The sequence below is a fragment of the Meleagris gallopavo genome, chromosome 22, assembly GCF_000146605.3.
Source record: "Meleagris gallopavo isolate NT-WF06-2002-E0010 breed Aviagen turkey brand Nicholas breeding stock chromosome 22, Turkey_5.1, whole genome shotgun sequence".
Classification (NCBI taxonomy): Eukaryota; Metazoa; Chordata; class Aves; order Galliformes; family Phasianidae; genus Meleagris; species Meleagris gallopavo.
The window spans coordinates 7,022,143-7,035,912 of record NC_015032.2 but is presented as its reverse complement, the minus strand read 5'-3'; the positions used below and the strand labels follow the sequence as shown (position 1 = coordinate 7,035,912).

General features: G+C 43.3%; 1 protein-coding gene across 1 annotated transcript in view; it reads right to left on the bottom strand.

Annotated features, from left to right (window-relative positions):
- Positions 1-2,102: 2,102 nt before the first annotated feature.
- Positions 2,103-13,770, bottom strand: part of NTSR1 (neurotensin receptor 1) — a 49,584-nt gene continuing 37,916 nt past the window's right edge. The window contains exons 3-4 of the mRNA XM_010722496.3: positions 9,944-10,034; positions 2,103-7,624 (exon numbers count right to left, since the gene is read on the bottom strand). Of these exons, the coding sequence (XP_010720798.2) occupies positions 7,375-7,624; positions 9,944-10,034 (341 nt within the window). The 3' untranslated portion in view covers positions 2,103-7,374. The remainder of the gene's footprint in view (positions 7,625-9,943; positions 10,035-13,770) is intronic.

Sequence of the window (13,770 nt, the reverse complement as noted above, 5' to 3'; positions counted from 1 at the left end):
CCATCTCTGAGACAAACATAAGTTTTTTGGACTCTCTCCTCTCTTTACCAACCGCAGTCCCAGTGGGCTCAGATGTCTCATCCTAAGCTTGCTGACACCAACTTTTCTCCGTGGCATGGAGCTGACTGAGCCCAGCACCAGGCTGCCCAGCAGTGATTGCTGAGCCTTCACCCTGCAGGCTGGCCCTGCAGTGGACCCCAGCATTTTGCTGGGTGCAGCCACCATCAGCACTCAGGGCTGTATCTGTGCTCATGCACTGCAGGAAGGATTTTGCATGTGAGTACCCATAGTCTCTTCACACTTTGCTTCATGCTTCACAGCCCACATGGGATTTACAACAATAACAGGATGCTCTGCCTTACTGCTTAAATACCCTCATGAATATACTCCAACCTGATCTACAGTTCAAATGAATTCAATAAGGCAGAGGAGGATTTAAAGACATTTTAAATAAATTAACTTCTGGATGGATGTTTATTAAGTTTTATGAAGCCATTTACTCAACTGCAATGTTTGCTTCAAAAAGCATCTGAAATTTTCCTCCTGTGAACTATGGAAATTACCTTTGTAACTGAAATGAGAAATACAGGCTACACTGAAAGCATTCCTCCTCGCTTGAAACACAGCCCTTTTCCCATTGTAAAATAGGAAGAAACTCATTGACTATCCACAGTGCTCTGCTTTCCTTTGCATTGGTGGGGCGTGCTGTGATGCCTGATTGCACAAGACTGGGAGGGAAGGTTCCATCGGTAGATCCAGCTCACTGGTTTCTGAGAATTTTGCTTTTTCAAGGAATCAGTTCTGAACAAGGGAATTCATGAGTAGAGGGCAACATTTTTCACCTCAGTTTGAACCAGGTCTGGGTATTCTGAGACTCTGCTGGGAGCATCTTGCTCTGCACGAAAATCTCATGCAGAAAAAAGGACATTGCTGCATATTGTGGATTTTCACTGCTGAAGAGTTTAACTCCATCTCTGTGGGCAGCTGACTGAAGATACACCTTTTAACAGGGCAGGGCTGAAGACCAAATAAAAGGATCCATCAAATAAATTATTGGGTTCTTCAATAATTGATGATGTAGGGACAACAGAAATCCTGCTTTTCTCAACTGGAAGCAGAACCAAAATGCTTTTGGAGAGCCAGCACATCTCAGAGAGGTTTTAAAAGATGAATTTTGTATCCATGAATGACTCCAAATACTTAAATGTTAGTTCGATGTTGCTTTCCAAGCAACGTTTTGTGCTGCTAGAAATCAGAACAATCAGTTGGAATGGCCAAAAAGTATGAAGATGTCGTGGGTTGTCCTGTTGCTCACATTATGACAGATTTAATGGGGAGCTGCAGGGAGAATGGAGGTGCCTCATTTTTGCTCATGAAGTGTAAAGATGCTTTAATACAATGGCAATACCTGAGTATCTTGTTCCTACAAAATTACATCTGTGTTGGAAAAATCAGTGCCAGGAGGAAGTGGGTCACGCAAAAGAAAGAGGAGGAGACAAGAAGTAGGAAGAGAGATTTCAGAGTTAAGGTCCAGGAACCTGCCCTGTCTTTCAGCAGCACATTCTCTGGGGCACAGGCTGTCCCCTTTGCTGTGTACATATACCTTCTCATGCAATAAAGCCCCAATCTGTTCAGTGTTCCAGGCAGAGTTGCTGTAAAAATAACAGCTGAGATTTTAGTTTTTAGTGCTTTCCCTACAATAGGGGAAAACAAGCAGGAAAGAGAAACAAAGGAGTTCAGAAAACAGCAGGACTCTGGCAGAACCAGCTGGATTTCAGCACAGCAGCTGTCTTGAAGGCTAGAACATCTCCACTCCCATCCCTCAGGCTTGTCACACTCTCAGAACCCTGGGGTTCAACCAGAGGGAGCTGGATGTTCTGTGCTGCTGCTCCTAACACCACAGCAGGCTGGGAGCTGCACACACTGGCACATACACTCTTTGCTTTTACCTGATCTAAGGAGATTTCGCAGGGCTGGAGAGCAGCCAGCAGCTTGTTCTGGTGAGCAGGGTGTGTGACCCAGGCACGGCCACCACCAGATCAAGGAAAATCAACCCAAGCCTTAAATTTGGATATTTATTTCTTAGGTTCAATTAATGACAAAATAAAATAAAATAAAATATCATACAGTACAAAGGCTAATATCAGGAAATAACCATTTCGTTACAGTTTGATAGTAAACACAGTATCAATAATAGCATGTTACATCGAAAGAGCGTTTCCCATTGCTGTACAAAAGGATTTCACACCCTTTCCCTTCCCTTTGTTACAGAAAATCTTACAAAGGAGACGCTGACACACTTTGAACATTCATTTTTTTCCCATTGCACAACAGGCCACAGAAAATAAAGCACATCAACATTTTGTAGTTCAAGAAAAAAAAAAAAGGTGCACTTTAAGAAATGTTTGCCATAAATACAGTATGTGCAGGACTATCAGGTGGCACAGCTGGGGAAGGACTCTTGATCACAAAGCCAGGACACAGCACCATGAATTTTAGCAACTTCTGTTTCCCTGCTCAATGAATATCAACTGAAAACAGAAGTCGTTCATCTGTAAGTTAAAGAATCAGACAGAGCTCCAGCAGATAAAGCTTTGTTTAAACAGCTACCGAACAACACGACCAGGAAGATATCAGACTAACACCCAACACGTTGCACAGGAAAACTCCAGCGCTCTCAGCCCCCACTGAGGGCATGCACAAATGGTAGCTGCACAGATGCTCAGCTCAATTCCACAAGACAAGCTGTCCGCAGCAACGGCAGACTTTTAGTTCACTGGATGTTTGATGCTATAAATGCAAAGATCCTGTGATTGCTGTGTTTCTAGCACGTGTCCTGCTAACCCTCGTCACCAATTTTTCCATTTAGTTTTCTTCTTTACGGTGCAGTCACTGAAGCGAGATCTCACGCGCTTTGCAAAAAGACAAGCTCAGCAGAGCGTTCAAACACCTCTGTGTATGGGGCCTGCGGTGAGAAAGTCCTGTCTGGGGGAAATTTCTGAACATCATAATGACTTTAGAAATCTAATTTCACACACTGCCAAATAGACGGCCCTGACATGAAGACTGTGAAGATAAACCTCAAAAGTATATTTGAAGAGGTCACTTGAAAAACTGTCCTCAGATAGGAATCGCTCTGAATCCATCTGGCAGCACTCCACATCTGTGGGTTCAACAGATTTTTTTCCAGTCAAAACAAACAGTTTGAAACACTTACAGGACATTTGCATAGATTAACAGCACGCTGCATGAATGCTCACCGCTCTGCCCCAAAAGAGAATTCAGACAAGACAGGAATACAAAGATGTGAGGATGCATTTTGTTTAATGGCAAAAGCCAATTATACTCCACTAGTTTTAAAGCTAAACCCTGTTGGGTTAACGGTTCAACCATTGTTGAAAGGCATGGAAAGAAAGAGAACCATGTCCTAGGTATATATTGGGCATTTGGTAGCTTTTTCTTCACGAGAGTACCATGCTTTTCTTTAGAAAACCACGGGGTCTTATAGTGACTTATCCTCACCTCTTTGAGCTCAGGGAAACTATTTTGAGCAGAGCAAAACTAGGTGAAGCGGGGGAAGAGGATGAAATCAGCTGTAACTTCTACTTCTCAACTCAGGTAATCAGATTTGCCCAATGGAAGAGGTAGCTTTGAGCTGCAATCCCAAGTTAAGGCCATAGATTCTGGCCTGCTCCCACATTAACCTGGAGGAACAGGGCTTTAGAAGCCAGAAAACTGCTTGGATAAATCTCCCATTGCAGGCAGCTGTTCAGGACTTGAGTATTCCAACAAACACTGCAGAAGAACTTTATGATAAGTTCATTTTCACTCCAGCTTATTCTCATTTTCATGTCAAATCAAAAATAAAGCCACCACCTTCACAGAGCTGTGATCAAAAGTTCCATAAGCTGCCAGTGTATCTCAGTGATAAAAATCAAAGCCAAACATCTTATGTGAGAATATTTTTGTACAGTGTTTCCTAAGATAACCAAGCACATTTCAGCAGGTTGGTGTTTAATGAGCATATTAATAACATTAAACATTTTAAAGGTGAATACTGGAAAGCAACTGAGACACACAGGATGTTAAATCCTAATGAAAGTCAAAGCAACACACAGTTACAGCTTCCGTGGGAGGTTTCAGAAGCCACCTCACAGTTGTTGACTCTATTTAGAAGTACTGTTAAAAAGTTTGGGTCCTCTCCAGAACTATTTAAAGGTTGTCTTGCCTGGAAGGCTGGCACTAAGTGTGCAGCATTAAGACTCCTCTTCCTCTGCTCATCGTACCTGGACTTTGTTAGTGCAGGAGGAGTGAGAGCAGTGAAGATAATTGGGTTTGTAGGGTCTATTATGGATGGTGTCCATGAGTTATTTATTTTGTTTGCAGCTCACCTTCCTCAGTCAGGTGGAAGCTGTCAAGGTGCCACAAATGCTGTGTCCCCCTCTCAGCTACAGTCATCTACAAACACCATAAATGTTTGAGCTGTAATGGACGGGCATTAGATGAAAGTAGCAAAAGTGAATAAACCAAGAACATACAGGTCTATATATGGTTCTGCTATTCCTGTGTGTTTCACATAGCCCATGGTGCAGGATATATTGATCCTCTACAGCTTCTCTTCCAATCTGTCCAAGCCATTTCTAGCACACACACGATGATAACATTTGCTGGTTCCTCAAAAATTTCCTTGCAAAGAGAAGCCAGTCTCCTCTGTCCTTTTTCTTTTTCTGTGTGAGTGTCCCTTTACTGTTTTTCCTTGTCAAAGAAAAGTCAACTGCACATGAGCAACAAAAGTGCTTCGTCAATTGTAAACTCTGCCCTCTGTTTTGTACAACCAGGGCGAGAAATTAAGAGAAGGCATGACAGGACAGAGCCTGTAGTTTGGCGGAATCAGAAGGAACTAAAGCCCGACCGATTGCTGTTTTGAGCCCTTTCCTTTGGAGTAGTTCTGTAGTAGGCATTAAAATAACCTCCTGTCCCTGGTGGGTGTGGTTGGAGGTCATGGCTGGCAGCAGACAGTTGTACCGTGCAGCTAGCTCTGTACCACTGCCAATAAATGCCTCAGGAGCAGAGAGCTGTCACTCACAATGAACAACAAATGCCCAAGAGGTGTTTCCTCCATGTCCTGAGCCCAGCAGGACCTAACTCATGAGATGCTGCTGGTACTGAATGTGTCAGGAACTGATCTGCATTGTGGAGGACACTGTGAAGGACTGCAGGCCCACACAGCTGTGCATGGGCCAGAAGCACATGTCCAGCATTGAGACTAGTCCTACGTTCCATGAGTGGCCAGTAGTTGCAGAGTGCCAGGGGATAGGGAAAGCTGGAAAGCTGAATGGAGCCAAGCATCACTTCTAGTTTGTCATAAAGAAGCAAGCCCCCTCTGCAAGTGTGCAGGGATTTGCAAAGAGCCTCCTTTCAGCAGAGCTCCCCCTAGAACTCTCTTTATGGAGAATCTCTTCATTTCTGTGCTTGTGAACAGGAATAATCCACCTTTCCCTCAGCCATTCTAAGCAGCAGAAACAAACAGCAATGTCCACCAACAGAGAATAACCCTTCTCACAACAACTCCAGATAAGACTAAAACCTAACATTATCACCAACGCTCTCCAGCCTGCCTCTTGTCCCAAAATGTCTCACCTCTATTTTAGAGTATGTTTGAATTCCTGCCAATGGTTTGTGACTGCATCACTTTGTAAAGGCCAGACCTTTAAGAAAATGCATGGTTTCCCTGATAGGATGCGTTTGGCTCACCTTTGTGTGAGCACAATTGGGTGCTGAGGAATGCCTCTGGCAAGGAGAATGTGAGCAGGGACAGCTCTGATTTACTTTCTGCCTCTGTGTGAAGGGGGACATAAGGTCACTAACAGCAAAATCACAGCACAGGTTGAACAAAATGATGGGTTGGTTCCCGGGTTCATGCAGGTCACCATCTGGTGCTGTGACAGCAGTGAAAGCCCTTTAGCTTGTCCCAGAGGCCCTTGGTTTCTTGTGTCAAAGGCTCTTGGGCAATTTGTTACATCTCATAGTTGGCTGTTAGTGCTAGAACATTATAAGAAAAAACATCATGCTACCTATCCTGGCCAGCTGAGAAATCTCAAATTCAAAGCAATAATCAAGGGGAAACATATGAGGAAGAGAAGATATGCTGTATGTCTTCTTACTTTGATCCTGATTTTTGTTCAGAACCCACTCATAGTCAGGATTCAGCACAATCCTGACTGAGCCAAACTGTCTGATTTGCTGTATAAACAGGTCTCAGCCCTGTTCCTCTGATTTGTTAAAAGAAATTTCTTTTAGAGCTAAGTCTCCCCAGCTTAGACCTTATGTGATGAGATCAGTGTACCAACAGTTTTGGTAGCAAAAAGAAATGAAAGGTAGAAAAAGAGGCCCTGCTGCCTACAGCCAATAGCCTATGAGATGTCAGCTTGTGAAAATAATGGGAAAAATCTTAGAGTCCTACAGAACTGGGCTGGTTGCTCTTACATCAGCAGGTTGGATCCCTCGGCAGCCTGCTGTTTTTTCACCTCTTTAATGCAGGCCAGCTAGCTGTTTTCCCTGGCAAAAGAAACAAGAGTTTGGCTATGTGGCATAAGTAAGATTTTCCATTTCTGTTCATTTTCAACACTCCAGCTGAGCACAGTTTCTACATTCTTGACTTTGCCAGAGACTCAGTTACTTACAGGTGTTGCAATACCAGAGAGTGGGGCTCCCTGCGCCAGGCACTATGCATGCCCTAAAGTGAAAGCTGACTCCAATTCCCCCCAGGCTATCCTCACCCTATTCTAAGTAAGGCATCGTCTGTTGGTATTTAAGTTCAAGGAGCCAGAATGGCTCTTTTGAGCACCCAGGTCATATTTGTAAGAATTTAGATGTAATTCTGAAACACCCATCTGACTCCCTGAGTTTTCACTCCTTGCTCACTGAGTATCCATCCATAGATGAGCATGTCCATTTGCCAAAAACAACCCTTTCATTTTGAAACCGCTTTTTCCTCCTTAGACTCTGCTCAGTGCCACTAAGAGGCATGATCTCAAACCTTTGGATGTGAACATGGCATCTCTGCATTGAGAGAAGGATGAAATACAGTATGAAGTAGCCTAAATTTAACATATATTGGCTTCCCAGTTAACACTGTACCTGGATTTACACCAGACTGAACTTACAAATTGTGTAGACATCACTCACAGGAGGCAAGGCCAATGCTTTAAAATAACCTCAAAGTTACTGGCAGAATGAAGCCTATTTCCCCAACAAAAATGACTTTGCTAAACACGCTTTGTGTTACATGAATTCAGAGACCATGCATGAAAGTCACAGAGGCCTCTCTCGAGTTTAGACTCCATGAAATGCATTTCTCTTCCTCCTTTGGCTTCAGTATGTAGTTTCCCTTGTGACCTGGCTGGAAAAAGTGTGGTTGCTGGAGATGCTGTTGGATTTCCTGGTGAATGCAAGTCGTTTTTTCTTCTTCCTCCATGGCAGGCACACGAGTGTGAGCGTAGAAAGGAAGATCTGTCGGAAATTTGCAGATACCAGGTTGTATAGGATGGGGTTGATTGCTGAACTGACGTAGAAGAGGACATTTGTCAGCATGTAGAAGTAGTGGTAGAAGTTGAAAAGGAAACTAGAAGAACAGATGAAAGATAGAATTCTAAGAAGAGTGTGGAGATCTGGAATGATTCAAAGTCACAAGTGTGAAGAAAACACGAGCTTTTCTTGTTGCTAACTTTTCTCTGTTAGGGTCATGATCTTGCCAGTGGGAGTCAGTGCGGGTGCCCTTTGGTTTTAGCTGAGACTGGGCAAGTGTAGGTCAAATACCTTTACAAAGGCCTTGCCCCAGTCTCTGCCAGTTAGAAATTCATTTATGCCCTGGGACTGGGTGAGATATTTGCCTCCTGTTCATTTTTTCTTTGAAAACAGACGTTTGCAATTGAGAAACCAAATGGAAATTCGCTTCTGTGTAATGCATATACATTAGTTTGACTTTTCTGGCTGCAGTTCTGGTATACAGAGCCTGCAGAAGAGCCAACATCTTGTAACAGATGCAGATATCTCCTCCCCTGGGCAGTGAAAGCTGCATCAATTCATTCATTGGGTCCCTGGGTTGGGATTTGCCTGTACTCTGGGATGGCATTCTCAACTCTGGGGGCAAGCTGGTAATAGTATGCTTTTGGAACATATCCTCGCCATCACAAGATGATGTTTTCATCTAGAATGTTTAGCTTTATTTTTTTTTCTTTCTGAAATATCTTTCCTTGGGAAAACTGAGATCATCATCTCTGTGCTGGTAAAGGGTTTATAAACAACACAGATCTCATTTTCAGCAAGATGTTCCCCAGGTTCATGTATCTCAGTGGAAACCACAGACCTTTTTGTTAGTCTGAGCACTGTCTAACGAAAGATAAATAGACGAGTGCTGGAGTACATCACTAGCTCCCCATGGAACCCTCAGCAGTGTCAAGTATGGTGTGGCCCATCCAGCTCTTACAAGCCGTTTCTCAGTGTAGTTGTGAAAAATTAACTTAGCAAAGATTTCTTCAGGAGCAGACACTTGCATTTATAGATGATTTTGTTGAGCTGCTGCAAGCTCTTGATTAGCTTCTATACACCATTCACCATTCATAATATGCCTGTAAATTCAACATTTTCCTAAACTCACTCACAGCTTTAAAAAGAAGAAGAAAAAAAGTGAATGCAACCAGAATGCATAAATTCATGCTAACTGCCAGCAGAATTCTCTACTTCTTTGACTCAAAGCAAAACCAGCCACTACATAATTGATTGCTGCTTTAAGTGCTTTACATATAGGAAAGCAAATAAGAAACAACAGTTTGCCCCAGTGTGCACCTAGAGCTCTGTTTTCATGATCAAAGATTTTGGCTTTTACTATGGATGTATGTATATTTCCATTCAGCAAACTGCTGTATGATAAATTATTATTATATATGCTTGGAGTTTATGAAATTTTAATGTCTCATTGTTGCTCTGCATAGATTTTTTTCTTTTCCTGTTCATTGCAGAGCCAGACCCAGAGAGAACAGGGGTATAATGCTGTGGGAGGAGAGAGACATCTTACAGTGAGAACCTCTTCTGTTATCTCTCTCTCTCGGGTTACCTGGGTTTAGATCCCTAGGCAGGTTAGCACTATGCGTATTTAAAATGAATAATCAGCTCTGTATCTGCCTTGCTAAGGAACTGGGCCTGACGCAGCAGAGAAGCTGCAAGTAGCTGTTTGTGTGCCCTTGCCCATCTATGAACACCAGAGGTGTGCTCAGTGTAGGTGTGCAACTGCGTGTATGGATGCATCCCTACACTGTCTGTGAGCCTGGACATTTTCTGATCTGTGAAAACTGCTGGTGTTCAATTTTGTTGCACTGCCTGTGAAACGCAGTGAATGTCCAATCCCAGATTCTGAGCATCCCAGTTATTTTCCCATCTGTGAAATCTCTCCTGTCACTAAGGATATGTGGCACTGCGCAACTAAATTGGGTGTTGACAGGAGCTGCTCCATCTTAGGGCTGGAGATCGATATCTCCACCATAGAGACGGTTATCCCCTTTGGATGCATAAACCCTTCTGCCAAATGTCCTTTCATCAAAGGCTGTCAGGGGTGAATATCCAGTGCTGTTGTCACTGGGGATTGTTCTGTGGTCATAGCCACAGAAAGAAGGGCTGCTGATGCATTCTGGTTCAAACTAATGCTTCCTTCAGCTACATCTGGGGGAGCTAGATGTCAAAGCAACGACTCTGAATTTGGCTGATAATCATAGCAAGAAATCCAGAAGGAAAAACAACACAACAATTAGGAGGTGGAGGCTTTGCCCTCCTTTTCTCGCCAGTCCCCACCCTTATCCCCAGTCTACTGGTGTCCCAAGCTGAGCTCCAGCCTGGCCCCATACCCCAACCCAGCATAGGGAGATTTGCTCCCCAAACCACGACTCACTCTGTCCAGTGGTTGGAGGGGACGTAGCAGAACATGAGGCGCCGTATGTGATAAGGGAGCCAACAGACCACGAAGGCAATCACCACCGCACCTGCAAGGCGTGAAAGAAGCCCATTACTTTTTGTGAGAAGTTCTTCCTTGAGGATGAAAAGGGACCTGTCTGTGTGGGTGTTTATCACTGTAAACTTCTTTCTTAAAGCCCCACTTTGTTCACATCTTGCTGCTGTGGAAGATATTAATAACCCTGAGGGACAAACAGCCTGAAAATACCTATAAAAACAAGTATAACAGAAATAATAGAAAAAATAGCTATAAGCTGGGGACAGAGAAATTATGAACAAACGAAGATATAACAGTGATAAGGGACTGCTTATGCCTGGATCAGATGTAGGCCAAATGAAATCAGACTGTATTAGCACCTATTCTTGCATTTTATGCCGTTATGGCACTGGGAGTTTTGTCTACAATACCCACAGAGGCAATTAGTGTGTGTTTTTCATCCAGGTAGACACAGTAATCTCATTAATTTGCTACGTGGAGCCACTGGCCACAGTCCCTACAGTGCTGGAGATCATTAAATGGCCTCAGGAGCTGCTTTCTGGTGGCAGAGCTTGTTCTTTTTTTCTACATTTCTGCAATACCTGAGACAGTGATTACAAGATGCTTGGGTCTGGACATTATTGTAATAAAAATTGTAAGTTAAAAAGAGATGCATATCTTTTTCCTTTCAAGATTCTAGCCAAGGAATGTCAAACAATGAAACACAGAATGTTACAACTCTGAAGCATAAAAGCTCTGCTGATGCTGAGCAATCATCAATCGAAATTAAAAAGCAGATATATCAGGCAATCAAGAGAAAGATTTGTTTCCTTTTGCAATATGTATTTCAACCTCTGTAAGAAATGACAGCGTTCTGGCAGAATCCCAGCAGGAAATAAAGAAATCTCAGTTAAAACATAACATAATAAAAGCCAAGAAGAAAATCAAGACTAAATAAAATAATTATGTTATTTTTTTTATTCCAAATTTGCTCTACAGACAGTAAGGGCCTCATCACTCTTGTCCTTTATGTGACCTGTAAGGACTAGGAAGTAGCAATGCTCTCTCTCCAAGCTCCGTACCACCAGTGCAATGTGAGTTTGGAGGCTGCTTTTCCTTCTGCTTCCTGATTGAAAATATTTAGGCAGCCATGTCTCAAACTCATCAGCTCTCATCCCACAGAATGGGGATGATGAACATCTCTCGAAAAACACAGCCCCTGGCAGCTGCATCTCCCCAGCACTGTTATGCAGCACAGAGGCAAAGTGAAGGCTCTGTTAAATGGATCCTTTCAATGGGGCAAGAAACTCAATAATTCCTGGTGTCCAGATCCATACTCACACTTTATTTCAACCACATGGGTTCTCATTTCTTATACACATCACTAACAATGGAGATGGCTAAGTTATTTACAATCAGTCTGTGCGACGTACGAAAGCAGGAACCCTGCAAAAGTCATTTATTCAGTAAAATTTTAAACATCTGAAAGAATATGTATTGGAAAGCAGGCAAGAGGGGCTGGTTTTATTCTCTCGTCTAACTGAATTCATTATTTCATTCTGAGTATTTTTTGGCTGCTATATGGTCATTGTGATCGCAGACGTAATTTGTCACTATAGGGTCTGCAGCTTTTCAGCAGTCTAAAAGACACCACCAAGTGGATGAATTTGACCTGCATCTCATCCAGTTTGTAGAGACCTACATGCACTGACAGGGCCCAGGTGTTGCCTCCGCCCTGCAGCTCTTCAGGCACTGCAGGGCCTGGATTCTTTCTCATGCCAACTTTAATGGTCCTGCACATCTGCCCATTAAATCTAGCAACATGTTAATTGAAAGTGTGTTCCTCCTTGTAAAGGAGCTCTGCTTCTGTGGTTCTGAGAGTGCAATGCCAGATAGCACAGAGGCAGGGGTCTATATCAACAAAAACACATGCTGAGAGAAATAACCACTTGACCTCAGCAAACAGATAGTCAATTAAATAATCTGTGGTAATTCTGTAATATCCTAAGCAATCATTCTGCAATTAGAACTGTATTAAACACATGGCTAAGTGCAACGGAGGCACTTTAGGGGCTGATTTTGAAATCCTGGCTGGGCAGCGTGATGTGAGGCTCTGTGGAATGCGGGTGAGGAGGCCCTGACCTGCGTTTGTCACTCTTAACCTTGCTGTATAAAGGGCAATGTTGCTGCTAAATAATATTACTCTTATAGGCTCCTAAAGCCTATTTTCCATCATCTGAAGCTTCACGTGGATTGGATTTCTTTGGTGTTGTAAGATGGGGCACGACAGCCTGGTGGAGCCGAGCACCAGCTGGGAAAGGATTCAGAACAAGGCACAGTGGGTCTTCGTTTACCGTCTAAATCAAACTCAATATAAAAGTGCAAACCTGAATTACTGCATCCTGTGATTTTCTATTTTGTCTTGCGGCTCAATCCTCTGCCTGTTGGAACAGCATCCCAAGGAGGAAGGGCAGGAGGAGTGAGCCTATATATCGTACAGGAAGTCCGCAGAGGGAAACAAAAATCTTGAGTATTGTCTTCCTCATTGTGCAAGAGAAAATTTAGACTGTGCCAGACTAAACTGGATGTGGAAGCAAGCCGGGAAGCTAAATTTTATTAGATTGCACTGAGTATTTTATTCACCATGAGTATACCTTGTGATTGTGGCTGGGAGGTGGCCATTTTCCAGGGCCAATGTCTCAAAAATCTGGCAATGTGCGTGCAGTACATTACCTGTACATGGGCTCTGGCAGTGCCTGCTGGAAGACAGAAGAGAGATGCTGCTCAGAGAAGCTGAAATTCAGCCTTCCTCAATAGCTTTGTTCAGTCAATTTTGGCCAATTTATTTCTTTTTCTTTGTGTTTCAAAGGGAGCTGAAAAACAGACAGCATGTCATAAGTTTGGAGCAAAGACAGGAGCTGTCTGGGTCTGGGCAGACTGAGCAGAACAAAACCTCTCATCCTTTTCTGAGTTTCAGCATATCAACAGCTGTTCATCTCCAATGCTGCTCAAGGAATGCACGCTCTGGCCGGTATTGAATAAAGTATAAAGCAGGGTAATGGAGCTCATTAATTTGCATTGATGTCGACTTCTAGAGAAGCAGTCCCTGCGTATTCAAAGCCCTGGGGGTTTTATATGCTTATTTAGCCGATGTCATTACAAAAGAATCTATCACAATGGGAAACAGGTTTTACCGTGTAGTTTGATATGAGAGATGGAGAAAGTTGGGCCAAGTGCAGATGCAGCTGGCAGTGCCTGGCTAAACCTCAAAGCGCTGTTTATGCAAAATGATGCAGTACCTGACAGGTTGTCGGCAATATTTACACCAGCAGGCCCCAAACTAGGGGTTGTGGCACTTACAGTGTGAGTAGGAGCCTTGTAAAAGTAAAACTGCTTGTGCTGGTATTTGGGTCACAAGGCTGTAGAACAAAGCATTTCCATAAAAGTCGATAACTACCAGCAGAGAGCGGAGACCACCAGTATGCACCAGTAGTGCCCAGGAGAGTGAAACGAGGAGAAACTGGGAACTGAAGGAGTCCAGGGAGCCCACAGCTCCCTCAGAAACTGCTGAAGACACAGACTTTGCTGGGTGCAATCCTCCTGTTCCCTTGTATATGTTACAGAACAGTGTAATCATTAGTTTTGACTCCTTAATATACATTCTCTGAAGCCAGAGATCTTTTATTTTCCTGCATTATTTGCAGACAGCAGAGTGAATAGAAAAATCTTTTCAGCACAAAAAAAACCCCAAAGTATTGTACTCTGACTATACTGTCCAGACTTGATTT